Here is a 22,140-nt window from a genome sequence, read left to right on the forward strand (position 1 = left end):
TATTTTCACTTAGATTAAGCCTACACAAAGTAAAAGGCATAAAGTCCTCATTTTAACAACTACACAAATTAGTTGGTCTTGTGATCACATAATGTGGGCTTAATATAACTTTGTAACTTTGTTCTCTAGGAAACATATTCATTACTTTAAATGATTTGCCTAATTTAAGCTGGTGGGACAGAGAACAACAGCATTTTACTTAATGACTATATAAGAAAATGCCAACAATTTTAGAAATAGCAGACTTCCAAACTCTAGAATACAGATCTAAGAAGTACTAACTGATCATCCAATAGGTAGAATCTTATACCTCTTAACAAGAGTCTAAATTCCCAGACCCTCTTTCCCCTAGTGCTCAACTGGGATATCTCTTACCAAATCATATCTTCACACTAATCCCAAAGCAAAGTGTGGTTTAGTAGAAAGTGGACTGTTTTGGTAATCAGGACCCAATCTTAGCTGTGCAAATAAACTGTATGGCCTTGAACAAATCACAGTTACTCTCCAAGCTTTATCTATGAAAATGAGGTTTGTCTAGAGGCAGCACAATAGAAAGAATACCACCTATGGAGTCAGAAGATGGGTTTAAATTCTTCTATCACTGACTATGTGTAAGATTTCAATTTAGAAGAGTATTTTCGCCTTCCTCTACACCCATCTATAAAAAATTTTTGAGTACCCATATCCAATATATACATTAAACTACTCATTTGTAAATTATATACATGTACTATCAATGAACCAATAAGTATTATTTTAAAAACTACTATGTGCCAGTTCATAGGTAAGGATCTGGAGATACAAATATAAAAACTAAAACAATCATTACTCATAAGGAACTTCTTGTCTAATGTAGAAAAAAACAAATGTGTTATGTAAGTATATACAGAATAAATATAAAGAAAATACAAATAAATTCAAAATATTAAATTCAAGAGAGTTTAGGAAGAAGGCACTAGATGTTGGGAGGGATCACAAAGAAATTAATGCTAAAGCTAAAAAGAGAAGAGGATAAGGAAAGTTTTAGTATATTCTTGGAAAGGGGATAATTGAAATGTGATAGAAGATGAAACCTCTAGTAAGAACAACAGGAGACACATTTTGGCTAGATCATAAACATGGGGAAGACATATGGATAATGCTTGGGTTATCTCGAGGGATAATGGATAATAAAGGATAATGGATAAAAGGATAACTTCAACAGAAATAGGAAAGTTTAAAAAAAGGAAGTGTTGGAGGTGGAATGAAGGGAGGAAAAAAAAGATTTCAGTTTAGACAAGTTGAATCTGAGATTCCTTTAGGGCATTGTTGGTGAACCTTTAATGAGTTTGAGTGCTCAGAGGGTAAATTCAAGCTGTCTGTGAGCCCCCACTTTATGGGAGAGAGCTAAAGGTGAAAGTGCTTGCTTTGGGCGCTAGACAGAGGGGTGGGCATGAAAAAAATTTCCTTGGGTGCGGGGAAGAACGGGAAGGGAGCACCTCCCCAGAGTGTGCGCTCTACACACATGCCATATCTTTGCCAACATGCCTCTAGGGCATACAGTTTGAAATGTCCAATAGGCAACTGGTAATGTGGAGCTAAAGCACAAAGGAGAAAATTAAGCTGGGTGCCTAGATGTGTGAGTCATCTCATAGAGATGATAATTAAAGGAGAACAAAACCTTGGGGAACACTCAAAATAAGGCATGATGATATGGATTATAAGAAGATCTGTCTCTTTTGAGGAGAAACCAGCAGAGAACAGTGGCACAAAAACCCAGAAAGACTATCCAGGAAGGGAGTGTTAAGAAGGATGAAAGCGGATAAAACTAGCAGATTATATTAATAATATGCATCTTAAAACATATAAAAATAGAAATTTTTAAAGGATAAGCTAGATATTAAATATTTGATGCTAGAGTCAACAGGGATACTGTGGAGTTTAAAAATAGGATCAAACCTGTGGTTTATTACTTTGGCAGCCATGTGGAGGATGCTCTGGAGTGGAGAGAGCCTTGAGGCAAAGAAATCTTTCTTCAGCAAGAGGTTATTGCAATATAGTCCAGGAAAAAGGTGATAAGGATATGAAATAAGCTGGTAGTTGTATAAGAAAAGGGGGCAGATGTTGAGATGGTAGAAATGACAAGATATGACAGTTTATGGGAGATGTCAGTGAAGAGTCAAAGGTGATAGCAATATGGTAAATCTGGTTTGGGAAGAGATGTCATGAAGCCTGTATCCATACATGCTGTGAGACTCTATCCTACCAAACTGGAAGAGAAAGGAGATGGGGCTCTTACTCACCAATCATTGTACCCAGTACTAGTCAGTGAAGAAGTTGGAAGAGTGACCTGGTAGGCCAGTAGAAACCACAGTTTGGTTAAATGAATGCCATTCAATTCTATTTGAAAATTCTATCTTTTTCAGTAATAATAATGGTAATTTACAACAGGGCAGCTTGGTAGCATAGTAGATAGAATGCCAGATCTGGAGCCTGGAGGATCTGGGCTCAGACACTTCCTGTGTGACACTGGGCAAATAATTTAACCCCTTTTGCCTAGCCCTTGCCAATCTTAGAATTGATACTATGGCAAAGGATTAGAGTTGGAGAGGTTTTTTGTTGTTGTTTTCTTTTTAAGTAAATTACAGAGTTATTTACGAATATAACCAAGGAAAGAACATAGGTGATTAACATTATCTGAAACAACCTTTTCCTTTTGATCTTTCAAAAGTTAAAAAAAAAGAAACCAAAATATAGAAGAGAATAAACCAATGTCCCTTTCTGTTGTCACTTGCTTTTGTAAGTCAAAGAACATCCAATAAGTAATTAAACCTCACTTTTGGCTTCATTTCAGTTCCTGGATGTTGTACAGCTAGTTCATCAGAAGGCCTGGAAGGTGGGTGATATATTTCATGCTGTGGTCCAATATTGCAAGCTGCATGAGGAGAGAAAGGAGGTGAAACCAAGCCTCTTTGACTGGCTGCTGGAGCTGGGATAAGGCAACTGACTTGCAAAGTCTTTTCATCTTTTATTCTAACTTTGGTTATAGTAGTTTGTGCAATGCTATGAAACTTCCCAAATCATTAGCATAATTATTTTTTTAATCTGCTCCTAAAGTCTGTTACACACAGATATGCTCAAAAAAATAATGAAATTAAAATAAGTTTTTATTCATTATTAGAACCTGTGGGTGAGTTTTGAAATATAGTGCTTTAGAACATACTGTATTAAAAGGGAAATTCTTTTTTTGTGCTGACATAAGTAAGCTTGTGCATAAGCTTTAACCAAATGAAGATTGTTGTGGCTTCAGATTTTTATAATAAAATGTCATGTGGAATATCTTTCTTTACATGAATCAACTGAAAATTAAAATTGGTCAAGAGTTTTATAAATAATGATCTCGATTTCATGTATCATAGTCAATCAGGACCAACTAATTAAGAAATGATGGCAGAGGTTTTAGGTCTCTATTAATGGATTGAGCTCCAGACTTGGAATCAGATAGATTCTTCTTCCTTAGTTCAAATCCAGTCTCAGACACTTATCTGTGTGACCCTGGGCAAGTCATTTAACCTTGTTTACTCCCATTCCCTTATTTGAAAATGAGCTGGAAAAGGAAATGGCAAACTGATTCTTTTTGCCAAGAAAACCTCATAAGGGGTCAGGAAGAGTAGGACATGACTAAAACATGAACCAAGCAACAAAACAAGTCTCAATGTGTTACCTTTTTCAGATCTATTTCTGTAGACTTTACCCATAATATTTCCAAGGCTTTCCACTAAGATTTCTATGTCTTCAGTGTAATCTGCCAACAAATGTTGCCCCTCCCCTAAAGCAACTGAAAACTTCTCTAATTATAAAAACACAAGTATTTCAGAGTAAAATATTGCTTTCTCTAAATAACTTTACACTATACAATCTGTATTTTAGATTTAAGATTTAAGAAGAACCTTATTAGAAAAACCTCTTTGAGGAAATTGCCTCCAAGTTTCACTTTTATTTTTTTATTGAAGAAAAGGAAAGGGTTTTGACCTCCATACTGAGTGGCTCATTTTGAATATGAATTTTTTGATAGAGTATATGCCATATTGTGCTGCTTCCAAGGCATTCATGTAACTGGTATAATGTCATATGCTAGTGCTGACATGACCAGTTTGTAGCACATGCTTAATTATTGATTCTCCTGACTCTGCCAACCTTGGAATTAAAAAAAAAAAAATCTTGTCATCTTTAGAAACTTTAGAAAACAAATTTGTTGCCATGGGAAACAAGAGTATCCATCTTTCCACAACAATCTTCTTATAATAAGATTATTGTCTCTGTTCCACCATGAAAAGTAAAATATTCCCTAACTTTTATTTTCATGCTCAAAGTTTCTCAAAATAATTCTTAAAATATTCTTCTTTTGCACTAGTTTTTGAAGATTCTGAAGTTTTTTTAAAAAGGATGAAAAAGAACCTATAATCAAAATTATTGCCCCAAAGCCCATTTCTATCCAAGTTCATGTTGAAATGGGAAAAAAAGGTTCCCTGCCTGCCATTCTTTCTCCAGAGCTTCTTTAACTTAACTAATCAGGCCCATTTAATGGTCCCAGCTGATTCAGATCACAGAATTCACATTATTCCATGTTCAAATCAAAATTGTTCCCAGGATCACAAACCAAAAGTACTTTGTCCCAAGAAACAGAAAGGAGTGTTTTTCTTTTTCAGACTCTTAATAACTGTATGTAACCTTTATTGTGATTGAATAAATGTTTACTTATCTTACAAAGCACAAATTATATGACTGGACTGTAAAAGTGTGATGCTATTAAATATGTTATATTTAATGTTGCAAATCAATCAGAAATAAATTTATGTTACAGAATTTGGCATCTTAGAAGTTTATTTACCCCCTTAAAATAGTGTGTGTTTATGTGTGTATGTATTTTCATGTGGGAAATGAGGCAATGATGTATAGTAGTAAACAACCAAAACAATAGCAAGAAAACTCAGGGATAAGTCTAGGCTTGAACCCCCCCCCCCCCACACACACACACAACTTTATTATTTGCTGTGAATTATTAGGCAAATCACTTTCCTTTTCTGGGGTTCAGTTTCCTCATCTGTAAAATGGGCTAGATGAGTATTAAGGATCCTTCTAGTTCTAAAATTCCATGAGTCTATGAATTGCTCAGTGAAAAGCTTTGGCTCTCTTACTCTTGAAAAATGTAATACATAAATGTTTCTCTATTATCATTCTTTAGAGGGCCTTCAGATTTGATCCATTGGTAAGAGCATCCAGATGTGTTTTTTATTAGATACATCTTCTGTCAGGAACCAATGAGCTATTATTTGTCCTTCACTGTCCTGAGGACCTTCTGATATCCTCCTATCTCCTAGGCTTGAGCTTTCTTCTCTCAGCAGTTATTTCTCTAAGTGCATAAAGAATTGTGGGATAGTGGGAAAAAAAAAAAACACTGGTTTTGTAGTCAGAGGATATTCATATCCCAACCCTGTTAAAGGGGGGTTGTCATCTAAGATTCTGTGGACTAGAAGCTGCCTATCTAGGATCTGTGACATTAAGAAAGTTAATGAACATCCCCTAAAAGGGATGGACAAGCAAACTACTATAGTCTCTTCCATCTCAGGCAATAAATGTTGGTCATATCTAAATGAAACATTTTATTAATATTTGAGAAAGTAGAGAAGAAATAAGGCCTAGAATTTTCCAACTGTCAGTCAACAGAGTAAGCAGATACATGATAAGCACTGGGGATACTGAAAAAATCAAAACCCTTTTCCTGATCTGGAGGAGTTCACATTCTAATGGGGGAAACAATATTCAAGTATAGTGTAACTATGTACAATGTGTACAATATGGATGTGTTCTCACCAATCAAAGATAAGCTCTCTGAAGATAGGAATTGTTTTTTTTTCTATTTCCTAAAGACTTTAGCACCATATATTTATTGCTGGAAGGATCCTGAGAGGCCACAAAATTCATCACTCCCCATCCCATTTTAGAGAAAAGGATACTGAAGAGGAGAGTTAAGCACTTTGCTCAGGTTCATATAACTAGTGTCCTAACTCAGGACTTGAACTACAGTTCCTTTTAACTTAATTAAACACACTTGGCATATAATAAGGGAATGCTGATTGATTGCTACTATGATTCTTACTAATTCCAAAGGTCTTACACAAATAGTCATTGATAGTGCAAGATTTGACATATAGAAGATGCTTAATAAATGTTTGTTGACTGAATGAGGTTACAAAACCACTTTCTTCCCTAATGCCCTCCTGAGCTCTAACAAGAGTATCAAGTGGCCCAACAACCCTGAACTAAGCACAGGAGGACAAGAGGGAACCTGTAGCCAGCAACCATTGGTTTGGGGTTGGAGGGGAGAAAGGGAGGAAGAGAAAAAAGGGAGGGATGGTAGCTGGGCATTGTTCTGCCCTTAAGAAAGAGGAGGTGTTATGTCTAGAGTTGACCCACACTGCTTCCCTCGGAAGAAAAGAGTGGCTACCAAGAAAGAAGTGAGAGACAGAGAGAAGGGGAACTGAGAGAAATAAGGAAAAAAATAAAGAGACAAGAAAAGGAAAAAAGAGGAAAAAAGGAGGGATAGCAGCTGGATATTGCCCATGAGAAAGGTTGTTAAATGGAAAGTGCTTCTGCTTCCCTCGGAGGAAGAGAAGGAATGAGAGAGCAGTTTCAGAGAGAAAGGAGAGAGGAAAGAAATTAAGAGAAAGAAGGGTCAAAAAAAGAAAAAGAGGTAACGAGAAAAAGGAATTAAGAGAGAAAAGAGAAAACGAAATTTAGAGAAAGAGGAAGGAAGAAGGGAAGAAACTGAACCGTAGCAGGAGCAAGATAAAAGGAACATAGAGTGGGCAGTAAGGAAGAGCTGGTAGCAGAGGACAGGAAAAGGCTCGTGATCTTGTGAACCAGCCTTCTCCATTCTCCATATATACCTTCCGAGGTACTCAAACACCGACTTCCTGCTCCTAGGATAACGCCCGCTTGCTTCTATGCCTACACCCGTACCAAGTCTAGTTTCGGGGTAACCGGAAATGACGCATAAAGGTCATTTCCGTACGGATAGCCAGCAGTGAAGTCAGTGTGGTCAGCGCCATCTTGGCTGCACCCTTAGAAGTACGGAATCTGAAAGAGGTCAACAGCCGCTGGCGCTTTTCCTGAGCGCGTTGTTCAAGTTGGAGGTTCCTAACCATGAGTTTGCGGGCGCGGACGGAGCCCCTGCATGGGGACCCTCCGCTGTCGATCCCAGGGGATCCCTACTCGGTAGTGGTGCTGCTGCGGGGCTACTCGGAGCCGGAGGGGGTCGGGGGTGCGCAGAAGGCGGATGGTTCAGTGACTCTGGTGTTGCCCACAGCGTGGAAGCCGCGTAGCACGCGTTGGGAGGCCCCCGTGGAACTGGACACGCAGGCTGCACTGAAGCAAGCGGGCTCGGGCCCAGTGCTGGTGGACACCGGGGGACCCTGGGCTCGAGATGCCCTGCTGGCTGCACTGGCCACACACGGTGTAACCCAAGACGCTGTGACCCTTGTGGTGGGCACTCACGGCCACTCGGACCACGTGGGCAGCCTGGGGCTGTTCCCGCGTTCCTCTCTCCTAGTCTCCCACGATTTTTGCCTCCCAGGGGGCCTCTACCTGCCCCATGGACTGAGTGAGACGAACCCATTGCATCTCGGCCCTGGACTTGAAGTCTGGGCTACTCCGGGCCACGCAGGCCTGGGTGACGTTAGCGTGGTAGTAGCTGGAACCGCCTTGGGTACTGTGGTGGTGGCTGGAGATGTGTTCGAGCGGGAGGGCGACGGCGATAGCTGGAGGCAGCTCAGCGAGGATCCCACTGCCCAAGAGCGCAGCCGGCAAAGGGTGCTGGCAGTCGCCGACGTCGTGGTGCCTGGCCATGGGGGACCCTTTAGGGTCTTTAGAGACCCTGGAGTCCACGCAGCGGAGTGATTTAGCACCAAGGGGTTTACAAGCAGAGACTCGGGGATCAGCCTTAGAAAGAAACCTGCCTGGCCCAAGAAGCTTTCCCAGACTCAGAGCCAGAGGATGGCTGAAAAAGCTGCTGGGAAGGGAAGGGGGGGAGGGGGGGGCGGGGCAGGGAATGGACACCTATCATGCTGAAGCCACCCCCTGGACTACCATCAGCTCTGCTGACCCCTTACCCTAAAATGAGTCAAGGATGCAGCCCTGGGTACAGCAAGTGGGCATGTCATCTTCAACATCTGGATGCTGTTTGTTTAATAAATGTATATTCGGGTCTTTTCTTTTTACATAGATCAAATACCTCCCTGTGTTTCTCCCCAGCATCTTCCAGAGAAACCATGGAACAAATTATAAAAGAAAAAACAAAATTGACAATTAAAAAATCTGACAACGTGTACAATAGCCCATATGCATGGAGCATCCTCCCTAACCTCTCCAAAGGACTTAGGAGTGGCGTATCTTCTGATATCTCTTTTTTGAGACTAAGTGTTTGCCTTGTAATTTTGCCTTAATCCGTTTCTTATTGTTTTATAATCACTTTTCTTTCTATTTACATTGCGTATATTCTTGGTTTTCTACATCATTACATCTATGCAGATACATTTTTCCATGCTTGTCTGTATTCTTGAAGCAATATTCTATTACATTGACTTACCACAGTTTGTTTATCCATTCCCCCATTGATGTATATCTACTTTATTTCCTGTTCTTTGCTTCCATATTTTGGTGCATATGGAATTTTTTTTTCTGCTTAATCAATGACCACCTTAAAGCCTAAGCTCTCTGCCTAGAAGGGGAATCCCTGATTCAAACAATATGAATGTTTTAGCCTCCAAGGTCTAAATTTCAATTGCCATTCAAAAGAACAAAGAGGTAGGCTATGCATCTCAGATCTAAGTTCCTTGTATCTTTCTGTAAAGATCTGAGGAAATAGCAGCTCCTGGATCCTAAATATATTACTGTTATTATTATATTATATCATGTTTATTTAACATTAAATCCAATCTGAATAGTACCCCTAGCACCCTGCTTCAGAAGGAAAGAAAATACATGAGAACAAGGAGGAACCAACTGTGAAAATACTGATGGGCTCAAGGGGACATAACAGTGTTTGTCTAAACTCTTCCAGCCTCAGCTCATCAATAATGTTTGTTATGCCTTGGCCCTGATGCTTAAGTCTGATAAATAAATGTATTGTTACCCAAGTCAACTTTCTAACAAATTAGGTGTCTGGATTCCAAATCCAACTCTCCATGGCCATAATGTGTTCAGTGAGGGTGGACAAAGGAAAGAAATAGGCTTTCCTTACTGCAAATATCTGTATGGATGTCAAGTATGCCTGGGTTGATGGTGGTTGTGACCCAAATGCCAACAAAGCAGGACAACAAGAAGAGAAGGAAACAGAGGAAGCAATGGAGCTACCGGGTGAGTCAGTTACTAGTATACATTAACCTATAATCTGTGTTGACCAGTTTGATTTCCACCATGAGTGTGAAAAGAGCATGGACTAACCTCACCATAACTTCCCAGTTTCCTACTGAGTGGTAGGTGAAGATCTGTGAAAAGAAGATGGTAGTGAAATAGGGATCCAGGCCAAGCACCACCATGGTACCTGTACTCCCTTGCCATTCCCACTCCAATTTGCACTGGTTAAAGCCATGCAAGTATGAACCAGGCCAACCACTAACACTCTTGGCACCTCAAAGCCATCATGAGCACTATCTAGTGGGTTACATGTGAACTGAAGGGTCTTCAGGAAGAGAAAGAAAAAAAGAGGGAGGGACAAATAAAAACACCCAGATAGCCCATCCTAGCATTAACCCAAAACATTCTACCTTTATAGACGGTTTTCTTTAGCCTACAATATCTTCCCTGCCCATGTACGTCCCTAAAATTTAGATTATGATACTAATGAGCTTTATTTTTCACTTTTGCTTTTCCAGTGTCTTAGAGGGTACCTGGCACATAGTAGGGAATAACTAGCAATCATGTTGATTGATTTTTAAAAAATTATTCTGAAAGACTTCAGCCAGAGACCTTGTGAGATCCACTCCCTCCCGTAACTGTTGACATTGCAAAAGTTACCTCCCTCCTATTTTTCTGTCCTTTTTGAAAATAAAATTCTATAGACTGACCCCTTTTGAAATAGTCAGACCCACATTTTCCCTCTATTTTCTACTTCTTGCCGTTCTTGTAAGGTCTTCCTACAAATAACTCACTAAACTTTCACAAATCTTCAAATTGAGTCTCATTCATCTCCACTGACCTTTTCTTTGAGAATATACCCCATTAACTATCATACAGTTTCCCTGTACCCTCCAGCCCAAGCCTAGTGAGTGTATTTGATCTTAATTTGGTTGTAATTTCTTTATACCCCATTTCTGCTTCAGACCATGACAAAAATGGGTTGGATGACAAGAAAAACCAGGTGCACAGAGAACTGTTCCAACAGTCTGACCACTGTGCAGTTGAGCCAAGATGGGAATATTCTGGTCCTTGACCCACAAGGAAAAGAAAGGGAGAGAACCACATTTATTAAGCATCTGCTATGTGGCAGGGATTGTGCTAAGCAAAAACTTACTGGATCTTCACAATCCTGTGAGTTTCAGAATTGAGAGGAAATTGCTGTGCCAAGGGTTTGGCACTGGTCAAAAAAGGACTTTAAATTGAGAGCGAGGGGGTGGGGGTGGGAGGAGTGGAATGAATGGTGGATGATGCAAGGAGAGAAAGTCCAGACCTCCCTTAATTGCCTCTTCTGTATGATAGAACAAAGCCCAGTTCTCTTCTGGAATATTACAACTCTGATCTCCACTTAGACTCAACAATCCCCATGAATTATACAAGAGAATCACTATTCCAGGCGGAAGAGTTGTTTAGCAATTTTTAGGTTTACTTTTCTGAAAACCTGGAATAAAACCTTATGTATACCCCATTAATCCTAGTGCCTTCCATCCCATATCCAAACAAAGATTGAGAGGTTTCCCTTCATGCTCCCTGAAAAGCAGGAAATTGCTGTTTCTGAGATAGAAAGTGATCCCAGGTGAATTTTTATATTAAATGAAATGAATTCATCTTCCCAGTGCATGGGTGACATTTGTGAAGGATACTTTGTCATGCAATTTCCAAAAAAATGGCCATTTCTGAGGACTCCAGAAAGATTTGGATGAGGGGAAAACATCTGCAGTCCATATTGTGACCTTTCTAAAATCAATGGAAATTCTGAACTAAAACTAGTCTATTCTTCATCTCTTTCTTATATCTACCTACTTTTAAAAAGAGAAAAAAAAAACATAAACACCTTATAATTTAGTGAAAAGAGCACCAACTGGAAAACAAGAAACATGGGTTCTATTTTTTGCAACTGTGAACTCAGAAGAGTCACTTAATCCCTGGATTTCAATTGATGTACCTGTATTTAGACATGTTCTCTAAAGTCCCTGCCAGATCTACGATTATATTTTGGGGCCTGTGTCTGTAGATGTAATGAAGATGATGTCACTGCAAGTGACTGATATAAAAAATTTAAATGTCCAGATCCAGAAGTTCATTAGAATCCCCCTTGCCCCCCCAAAAAAATGTTGGATTTGACAAACTTCTTGATTTAAAGCAATATCAAACTTTAAAATTTATAATCACTAATATGTTTATTAATGCCTATCATCTAAGAAAAGACTTATGGAAAGCACTCAAGAAGCAAATCCAAAGACAATCACATATACCCTTTGCTATTCCTTAATGCCTCCAATAATTGCACATAATTTTAAAAATTTCTGTGACTCTAATTTACCAAATAAATCAGTGATTCAAGTAAGTAGCCATAAAATGACATAGGCAGTTATACCAATCTGTCTGTTGCTCCATCCCACAAGCCATGTTTTTTTAAGAGACAGCCAGTAAGGAGTTTTTTCTCCCTCTGAGCAGACAGAGCAAGCAAGGAATCCTGTCCATTCCTATCTGATGGATTTCCATTCTGAGAATGATGAAGTTTTCTCTTTACAAAACATTCTGAAATCCAGAGGTTGCGAAATGGAATATTTAGACAAGGAGACTGGAGATGGGAGGTGGAAAAGTAGAGAGAACCCCTCCTAGGCACATCAGGCACTATACCAGCCAAGAGAGCTCAATGCCCTCTCTCAACCACCAACTTCCATGTAATGTCAAAATACTGAGTGTGGACTATAGTAAATTCTTCAATGTTTATTTTCTGTTGTGTACAAGGCAATGCTAAACTCAAAAAATACAAACAAGAAAAAATTAAATCATCCTTTCCCATAAGAACCTTATATAAGGAAATAAGTGAGGATGGAATTATAATACAGCATGGCCATAAGGAGGCCATATTGTTAGATAGCATAGTTTTAGAGAATAGTTTTCTATAATTCCTTAGTCTCTGTCAATAGGTACACATATAAGAATCAAACCTAAATTGAATGTTCTGCTAGTGTTATGCCAATGTTATGGATGCACTTAGGTCATGAAAAACACATAAGTGAAGAACTGAAAAATAGTTAAAACAAGTTTTATTGAAATGTTCTAAAAATAACTATTGAAATAAATTCTGAAAAAAATTAAAAATACAATTTTTAAAAGAAATCATTCCAAGAAATAGCTATATTATACCCACGTTGTTTGTAGAAGCCTAGAGAAATTACTATTCTGTTATCTGATTAAAAAAAAAAAGAATGCCACTATGGATTTCTTTTGAAGTTTCCTTTGTAGGTTACCTACATACAGATACTCTAAATGCTACTATTTTCTTCATTTCAATAGACTATTTCAAGAATTTTCTTCACATAGGTTCATTTCAACCTAACATTTACATTCCAGAGAGAAAATACAGGTACACAGAAGAATAACTACAAAGTATAAACACTATAATAAAGTACAAAAAGTAATTAAAGGTGATTTCAAGAGAGAATAATGAGAGAGAGAGAGAGAGAGACAGAGACAGAAAGAGAGACAGACAGACAGACAGACAGACAGACAGACAGAAACAGAGACAGAGACAATACTAACAATTGGGGGTACCAGATAAAAATGTATGAGATGGTACCACAGCTGAGCTTTGGAGGATACTCAGGATTCCTAGAGTTGTTGATTAGTATTTTCAAGTGTTTGAAGTAGAAGAGTGTTTCCCTTGTGGAAGGGAAAGGGAAGCAGGAGGGGAACAAACATGTCTTTAGTGCCTACTATTTGCCTTGTGCACTGTAAGGGGGTAGAAATGTGATGGGTTTTTATAAAAGGTTGGACTAGATTATTTAAGAATAGGGTCACCAGGAATTTAATTAATTCTGAAGATATATATTTTAACAATTTATTTATAAAATATAGAAAGAGTGAAGTAAGAAATCAAAGATCTAGTCTATGCACAAAGTATTTTGCTCTGGCCCCTGGTTCAACCCAGGCAGGAGCCAGTCCTTAGCTGGAGAGGCCTTGGCTTTTGAATGGAGTAGAAGAATGCAGGGAGCCTCCCTCAAAAGGGTAGGTCTCTCCTGAGGCTAATCCCTTCAGAAAATCCAGGAAAGGAGTCAGCTCCTTAAATCACCCTGTGTCAGTCCAAAGGGAGAGATTTAAGAACAATCTCACCAAGTCCAAGGTTTCAGGTACAGTGAGCAGATTCTTTATCAACCTCCAACTCAATCTCAGAACTCCAGAAGAATTAGAGAACTCCCTTCACAGGAAGTTGTAACTCCTTTTAAAGACACTGCTTTGCATCACTTCCTGGGTCTCCTCTACTTTTTAAGTGGACAAATAATAGTCTATGGTTTTGCTTAGGACTGCCCAGGAGGCAGTCAGTCAATTTTGCTTCATCACCCACTTTTGCACACATAAGTCACAGACCTCCCCCACTTAAAGATTAAGTGGGATGTGTACACTTTGAGTGATTAAATCTAAAAATGGTCAGGGGAGTTAATTTAATCTTCACAATCAGGGGAGAGTTAATTTCATTTTCACAATTGGGGAGAGTTAATTTAATCTTCAGAGCAGCTAGGTGGCACAGTGGATAAAGTGCCAGGCCTAGAGTCAGGAAGACTCATCTTCCCTAGTTCAAATCTGGCATCAGACACTAGTTGTGTGACCCTGCTCAAGTCACTTAACCTTTTTTGCCTCAATTTTCTCATCTGTAAAATGAGTTAGAGAAGGAAATCTAGTATCTTTGTTGAAACCAATCTAGTATCTTTATTGAAAACCACAAATTGGGGTCATGAAGAATCAGACACAATTAAAAAGAATGAACAACAAATGTGCCTTACCTATGCTAAATGCTTTATAAATATTATTTAATCCCCATTATTGGAAATCTTCACCTGGAGACTGAGCAGCCATGTATGGAATGTTTTAGAACAGGTTATACAAGTTGTTCTAAATGACCGATGGGGCTCCTGCCAACTCTTGAGAATTAGATTTTAACGATGACTTGTAAAGTCTTTCTATCTCTAAATCCAATAGATCTGCCCAAATTCCTCAATCTTAAATTAAGGATCCTAGTCCTAGACAATGTAATTATCTCTTCTTACTACCCACCACAAATACCAAGTAATTCTTCCCTCTTCCCCACGTATTGATCTATTCTCTAAATGATTTTTGTATTAAACATCAGACTAAGCCTCAGGCACACACAGAAAACATAGTCAAGTCATTGAACCTCATTTCCCCATATGTCAAATGAAGGGGTTAAATTCTCCTCTCTGCTCCCGAGAGTTCCTTGTAGCTCTAGATAGATGATCCTATAATTCTCTAAAGAGTTCTTGCCCTTAGAGGCATGGAGGGATGGAGGCTAAGTCTGAGTAGGAAAATAGGAAAACAAAAAAATAAAATGAGATTTACACATCTTCAATATAGCCCAGCTCTCATAAGGGGGATTTTAATGAGATAATCTACCTAGATTTCAAATAAACACCTAATTCTTTCACTCACCCATCTCCCCAGCTTTGTATACTTTGTTTTCTATTTTGCTCCTTAGATAAGTTTTCCTAATGTTATTAGTCCAAACTGTCCCACCTTGACTTGTTTTCCAAGATCTGCAAGCTCAAGGCTCTGTGACTGCCTAGGTAGAATATAATTCTGAGTCAAGGAATTTCTTCTTTCACAACATCAGGGAAAATGCTATAACAATCAGAAACTGTTGCTGAATTAATAGACACACTATACAAAATTAAAAAAAAATCTCTCTTCCCCACCCACCCCTCTCCTTTGTTTCTCTAACAGAATCCTGAGTACAGAAATTTGGGCAATCAATCAACAAACATTTATTAAGCAACTACTGGTGTCCTATGTTATGCTAGGCTCTCTGAATGTGAAGACAAAAATTAAATAGCCCTAACCTCATGGAATTTACACTCTTATGTAAGGAAGGAGTTGAGTAAACAACCTGCCCTTTTTATCCTTTTATGTGTTGTCTTCCCCCATTACATTATAAGCTTCTTGAAAGCAGAGACTACTTGGCATAAAAATAAAGAAAGAAAATTATATCAAGAGAAAAGAAAGGTTAACAGCTAATAGAATCAAGAGATACAGAGACAAAAATGAAGCATTCCCTACCCTCAAGGAGATTATATTATTTTAGGAGATAACACAAACACATACACACAAATATATATATTCTAATTAGTGTCAATAATGAATCCTCTGAACTCCTTGTATGGATTTAAGCCTGCACTATTCAAAGTTATAATTTTATAAAATATGGTCATTGGTTCCATCCCAGTGGAAATATGCAAGACAATTTTGAATAATGCAGCCACTTCAGGGGGATTCATGTGACAATTAAAGTAGTGTTTGGCATAAACCGTTACAGATAAAAGAGTGGTTGGCTTAAATTGTGACTGCAGAAAATATGCTTTCAAGACAGTGTCTTGTTTTAAATCAAATATAAAGTGGTAGCCAGGGAAAAATTCCCAAATATGAAATATACCCAAGTCAGTTGGGTTTTATAGAGATTTTAATTAATACAAAATAAGAAATTAATGAAAGAGAGAGAGTAAGAGGAAACAATGAGAAAAGAGATAGGCAAGCCTAGGCTTTTAAGCCTTAAGAGAGAGATGAGTCAGTCTTTTATCCACTCACCACAAGATTTGTCCCAAGCTAGATTCTAGTGTTCAGAGAGACACCAGTTCAGCTTTGGCCAGCCCAATCTCAACTGAATCTACCAGCTGAATGAATCTCAGAGCCTTTTCTGAGCTCCATTTTAAAGCAAATTTTCTCCTATGTCACCTCCCCTAAGTTCTTACATCTACCAATCACAGTAGACATTTTCCAAAGGACAGACCATTCTTAATTCACACCTGAGTAGACTAAACTTTTGAGTAATTTCTCACCTCTTTGCCACTTGCAAGTTTACAAGTTGCCTGACCTTTATAGGTACTTAGCACCCTTTTGTATTAGATCTAAAAATAGGCAAAGCTTAAGAGCTTTTGCCTTACTATAAGTATGGATTAAGTATTTTTCATTGTTCAGCAAGGAGTTTACAACTTTATCTTCCCCTAAGGAATGCTTAAGTATGGGTGAAGTAGAGGTTTCACATTCCTGATCAAGTATCTTCATTGTTTAAAATGGGGAATGGCCTTAACCAAATCTTATGAAGTAGGGTCTGAGAATTTTTAAGATTCACATTCATTATTGACACTAATTGGGATTTGTTGGTATATGCTATATGAAGATTAAATTTAACTCTTCCCTGATTGTGAAAATGAAAATAATTAACTCTCCCCTGATTGTGAACATTAAATTGTAACCCCTGCCTATTTTTAGTGTAACAGAGGATGGCACTAAAGAAGGAGTGCCAGGCTGAATCTTTCTCCTCATTGGGGGAGGGGTCCCAGGAGGTTGGAATCTTGAGGAAAAGCAGAATGGTCCTTCTGAACAGCAGTTGGTCTCTCAGTTTTGAGAAGCTGAAGCGGAAGGGTTAGTTAAGATTTTCTCCTGAGGGTTACTCACCTTTTTCCTGCTTGTGACTGGAAATCCTTCCCCCCAACATATCCCAATTGAACAGACTACTGAAGAGGAACCTGAGAAAGACAGTTTTGAATCTGTCAGACTTTACTTCAACTCCTGTTGCCCTGGGTATGAACTGTGGCCAAGGGGCCAAACCTAGGATCAGTCAACCTGACTATCTCTCAGGGGGCTCAGGCTGCCAAAGCCTGAGTTTCCCCCAGACTGGAGGAGAGAGGGAAAAGGAGTTAGTTAGAGAAGGGACTCCCTTTTTCCCCCACTTTCCTTCCCCACTTTTTTCCCTGTCAGTCATTCTTTTGTATTATCCGAATTATATCAATTGACATTAAAGTGGTTATCCTTTCCTAAATTTGAATCAAGTGTGAGTGAACAGCTTCAAGGGGAGAGACATCTTCCTAAGCAGAAACAATTTTGTGTCTAGTAGTGGATGAAGGAGGAGAGGGACAAGAGCAAATTTGGGAGAGCAGCTATAGCTGAGGAAGGAAGGCTGAAGAGGGAAAATCTCCAAACCCCATCTCCTCATTCTGAGCCAATCTTAAACATTCAGCTATCTCTCCCAGATCCTGTTTCTTTTACCACCAACAAACCTTCTCTGTTACATTAGATTTAATCACTAAAGGTGTAAATATCCCATTCACACTTGAATGGGGGAGGTCTGTGATCCACGTGTGCAATAATGGGATAGTGGGTGATGAATCAGAATTAAACTGACTGCCCCTGGGCAGTCCTAAAGCAAAGCTCCAACTGTGATTGGTAGATGCAAAATTAGGGGAAGGCACAGGAGATGATGCAAGAGAAAGTGTCTTTAAAAGGGACTGACTAAAAACTGACTGAGTACAGTTCTACTGGCACCCTAGTTCAAATATTAATAATATGGAAATGGGTCTTGATCAGTGACACATGTAAAACCCAGTGGAATTGCATGTTGGCTATAGGAGGGGAGGGAAAGAACATGAATCATGGAAACATGGGAAAATTTTCTTAATTAATGAGTAAAATAAAATTTAAAAGAAAAAATAAAATAAATGCTCCAGAGAAGGGAAAGAGAGTAGAAAGTAGAAAGAGAGTAGTAAGAGAGGGTGAACTTTTCTGTGTCTCCTCTCTTATAAAACCAATTTTCACCACTATTGGTACTCTCAGGTCCAACAGGCTTAACCTCTTTCCAAGTCCCACTTTTTTCCATACCTCCCATTGCTCGAGGACTTACACCATCCTCCTTCGGTATGCCAAGACACTAGCATGACAGGTAGTCAAAGAGTAGGGCTAGTACTGATCAAAGATGGGCTTTCAAACAAAAAAAAAGGGGTATAATTTATATTAAATTCATACACAAGTACTTCTCATCTTAAACTTACAAAGTGGATACTGTCATATTCCTGTGACTGAGAGAGACAAAGAGACAAAAGCTTCATACACTCACTTGGATTTTACCAATTTGTGGATATGTCCCAAGGCATTTTGTGAGTACCTGTCATTTTCTGATAGCTGAAAAAGGAAATAGTTGGGAGGCATGAACTATATACAAATATTGGTATATTTAGATGACCTCATCATCTTTGAAAAGACCCTTGAAGATCATGAGGACAGACTGATGTCAGAGCTAGTAGAAAGATGTTAACCATGGGTCTATGAACTTATGTCTTTTTATTTATATATTTTGATCATTGTATTTCAGTATAATTAGTTTCCTTTTGTAATCCTATGAATTTTATTTTATGCATTCAAAAACATTATTCTGGGGAGTCCATAGTCTTCATCAAACAGCCAAAGGGAACCATGACACAAAAAGATTAAGATCTCCTGATCTAGGTGGTGAGGTTTCTCAAGTTGATGAAATTAATGTAAATTATTAAAGAACTCATCAATGTGGGGAGGGGGCCAGTAGATCATTGTTATGTAACATTAACATTAGCAACACAAGGAAAATATTTCCAGACATTTATAGAATTCATGTTGCCCTCAGTCTGGGAGAAACCTGAATTTTCAATTTCATTCTAAGCTCAAGGGCTTTTGATCAGACTTTTGACTTCACTGCCAAGTTTATTAGACTTCCCACTTGATGTATTGGGTTTTTTTATAGCTTATTTTAAAAAATCATGTTGTTGAACAATTTCTATCTAGTCCTGCTGAATTATTCTTCTGTTCATAATAAAGATTATGCAGGGACTTAAAGATCAAAATGACTCAATGCCCAATAAAGATGAAGTGCATTAGTCAAGTTCAATGTGACAAAAATGAATCATAGGAAAGGGGAAATGAATTTTTAGAGAATGGCTCCTGAATTAAGAAGATGAAAAATTTTAAAACAACATCCATTCTCCAAAGCATCAATGCCTTGGGTTGAAAAACCCAGCAAAAGGTACCTTTCTCTTCTTTCTTAGAGATGGGTGGTGTAAATCTTGAAATCTCTCAGACTTGTGAATGTTAAAAATTTCCACATTGAGGAATCCTCCATTGGAACAAATTCCCTACTGGAAACATTCCCCATTTTGATGTGAGAACTCACCAGGATCAGAAATTGGAGGACCTCTACTCCACCTGTACTTAAGACTGCTTTAGGGGAGAAAACTCCTTGCTAAACAATGAAAGTACTTGGATCCATGCTTATGATGAGGCAGGGAGTTCTTTGAGCCATGCCTGTTTTTTAGAATTGATACAATGGGATGCTAGGTACCTAAAAAGGTCGGGCAGGTTTTCTCTTAATGAGATTAGTCGACTCAGCTGTGTTTTCTCTGGTTCAGACTTACTGAGGGGATTAGTCGACTTAGCAGGAATTCAGATGGGTTGTCCTTTAGGAAACATCTACGGTGATTGGTAGATGGAAGAACTTAGGGGAGGTGACATAGGAAAAAAAACCCTATATAAGAAAAGGTATCTCTTGAGCAAAGGAGGCTTAGAGGCTTGAAGATCCTTGGAGATAGAGGCTTGGAGATCCTTGGAGATAGATCCTTTTGGAGGAGGCCCTTTGAAGATCTCTTGAGAAGAAGTCCCTTGGGAGGCTGACTCTGGCTGGAACTCCCTCTGAGGAGACTCTGTTCCCCATACATCCTTGCTTTAGACAGATCTTGTGGTGAGTGATGAAAAACTGACTGATTCTCTCTCTTAAGACTCAGGTCTAGGCCATGTTGGATTAAGGCCCTTCATAATTATACCTTTTCTCTCTCTCTCTCTTTCTTTGATTACTTATTGTATTGTTAATTAAAATTCTCTATAAAACCCAGTTGACTTGGGCATATTCATAATTTGGGAATATATTCCCTGGCGACCATCTTATATTTGATTTAAAAACCAAGACACTGTAGTGAAACATATTTTCAGTGGTCAAATTTACTCACCCTCTCTTATATCTATCACAATTTATATCTTCCACCATTTTAACTCACTACAGTTTACAACATCAACCGTTTTAATTATTACAGTTTATGGCTTCACCAATTTTAATTGTAACAGTGGGCTTCTGGTTCATCCCCTGGACCTGAGGCTCATATGGACCCTTATTCTAGAATGAATGATTCAAAGGTCTGTCAGGCATTCAGAAACCCTCTAAGGGCAGAGTTCTGAGTTCACATTCACTCTAAGATCCTCCTTGGATGTACAACAAAAGCAAAAACACAGGAAGTTACAGAATGATTCTGGTCTTTGTATCCCCTGTCCTCTGAACATAACCATACCAGCACTGGATTTGGTTAGATCTCTAACTGCAGATATTTACCCTGGTGTCAGGGTTAGAATGCACCTAATAAGGGCTATTCTGAAGGAATTTGCCTGAGTTTTCTGGATTTCATTACAAGTGATTTACACAGAAAACAGAAAGCAAACTCTCTTATAGGGGGTCCCAAAAGTCTTAATGCAGTTTTAAGCTAATGTTTATTATTATTTAACCTATTTTATAATTTTAAGTGATTAAAGTTTAAATTTACATTAAGACTTTTGGAAGCACCTGCATATACCAAGCTAGAAATCACAGAGAGTAACTACCATGTAGGCATAGTATACTTATCAAATTGGCAGATGACATAAAACTAGAAGGGATAACTAACGTGTTGGATGATAGAGTCACGATCCACAAAGGGCTCATGTTCCAAATTAGATGAAATGTTCTCTATCCATATCTGTAATAGAGATAAATGTAAGTTTAGTTTTATACTTGAATTAAAAAACTCAACTTCATAAATCTGAGATTGGAGAGGAATGATGTATAGCAGTTTGTCTCAAAAAGACCTGCTATTTTAAGTGGAATGCAAACTCAGTATGAGTTAGAAATCCAATATGGCAGCCAAAGAGACAAATACAACATTAAAAGAGATCATCTTTTTAAAAGATATAGTGTTCAGAAACAAAGGTGCTGACTTTCTCTGTCCTGTCCAAATCACATGTTGAGTGCTGGGTTTGGCTCTGGGAACTTATTTTAGTAATTGATAATAATAAAAATTGATAAATTGAGGGTATTTAAAGAAGGATTACTAAAATGTCAAAGGATCTCAAATCCAAGTGTGAGAATATGTGAAGATAAATTGAAGGAAATTAGGGAAAAGGTAAGTATAGCATGTCAACTTTAAATATATGAAGAGCTCTCTCCAAAATTGATTGCTCTCTTTGTCTTTAGTCACATAGCAAGGACAAAAGTATCTGAGGATGGATTTGCACTCAGGTCTTCCTGATTCCCATCCCAGTACTATAACCAGAGCATCACCTAGCTCCCCAAGAGGACAAAACTAGGAGTAAGAGAGTCAGGTTTAGGTTTGATGGGAGGAGGTATTTCCAAACAATCCCCACCAGTGAAATAAAGTGCATCAGGAGGTAGTGATCAAAAAAGGTCTTTAAAAGAGGGACAAAATTTGACTGCTCCTTCTATTAATTAAGTGATTAGATAATCACTTTTTTACATCATCAAGGAGATTCTTCTTCAAATATGCAGTAGAACTAGATTGTCTCTGAAGCAGGGCTATACTTAGAAATTTTGTTTCTGGAGCAAGGGATGAAGGAGAGAGAATCTGGAGAAAGAAGGTTAAAGAGAGTTCACCTTGTATCAAATAGACCTACTATTTTTAGTTGACTGCAAACTCGGTATGCGTCAGCAATTCAATATGGCAGCCAAAGAGGCAAACACAATATTACAAATATAAAAAAATAATTTCCCAGAGGAAAGAAGCATACCTTTCAGGTACTCTGTGGGCATCCTCTATATTTTGCCCCTATTGGCATCCTCTAAATTTT

General features: G+C 38.4%; 2 protein-coding genes and 1 long non-coding RNA gene across 5 annotated transcripts in view; 2 read left to right on the top strand and 1 right to left on the bottom strand.

Moving 5' to 3' along the window:
- SPHKAP (SPHK1 interactor, AKAP domain containing) overlaps positions 1-4,845 on the top strand; it is a 165,130-nt gene extending 160,285 nt beyond the window's left edge. For both annotated transcript variants that reach the window (XM_007502146.3, XM_007502145.3), the window contains one exon: positions 2,834-4,845. In XM_007502146.3, the coding sequence (XP_007502208.1) occupies positions 2,834-2,977 (144 nt within the window). In that variant the 3' untranslated portion in view covers positions 2,978-4,845. The remainder of the gene's footprint in view (positions 1-2,833) is intronic.
- The window catches only part of LOC130455813 (uncharacterized), a 91,207-nt gene extending 84,162 nt beyond the window's left edge, over positions 1-7,045 (bottom strand). For both annotated transcript variants that reach the window (XR_008913967.1, XR_008913968.1), the window contains exons 1-2: positions 6,930-7,045; positions 2,817-2,914 (exon numbers count right to left, since the gene is read on the bottom strand). This is a non-coding gene — a long non-coding RNA (uncharacterized LOC130455813). The remainder of the gene's footprint in view (positions 1-2,816; positions 2,915-6,929) is intronic.
- Positions 7,046-7,048: 3 nt separating this feature from the next.
- MBLAC1 (metallo-beta-lactamase domain containing 1) lies at positions 7,049-9,176 on the top strand. Its single transcript, XM_007502147.3, has one exon. It carries the CDS (start codon positions 7,186-7,188, stop codon positions 7,936-7,938), a length of 753 nt encoding a protein of 250 aa, XP_007502209.1. The 5' UTR covers positions 7,049-7,185; the 3' UTR covers positions 7,939-9,176.
- The last annotated feature ends 12,964 nt before the right edge of the window (positions 9,177-22,140 follow it).

The sequence above is a fragment of the Monodelphis domestica genome, chromosome 8, assembly GCF_027887165.1.
Source record: "Monodelphis domestica isolate mMonDom1 chromosome 8, mMonDom1.pri, whole genome shotgun sequence".
In the NCBI taxonomy this organism is placed as follows: domain Eukaryota; kingdom Metazoa; phylum Chordata; class Mammalia; order Didelphimorphia; family Didelphidae; genus Monodelphis; species Monodelphis domestica.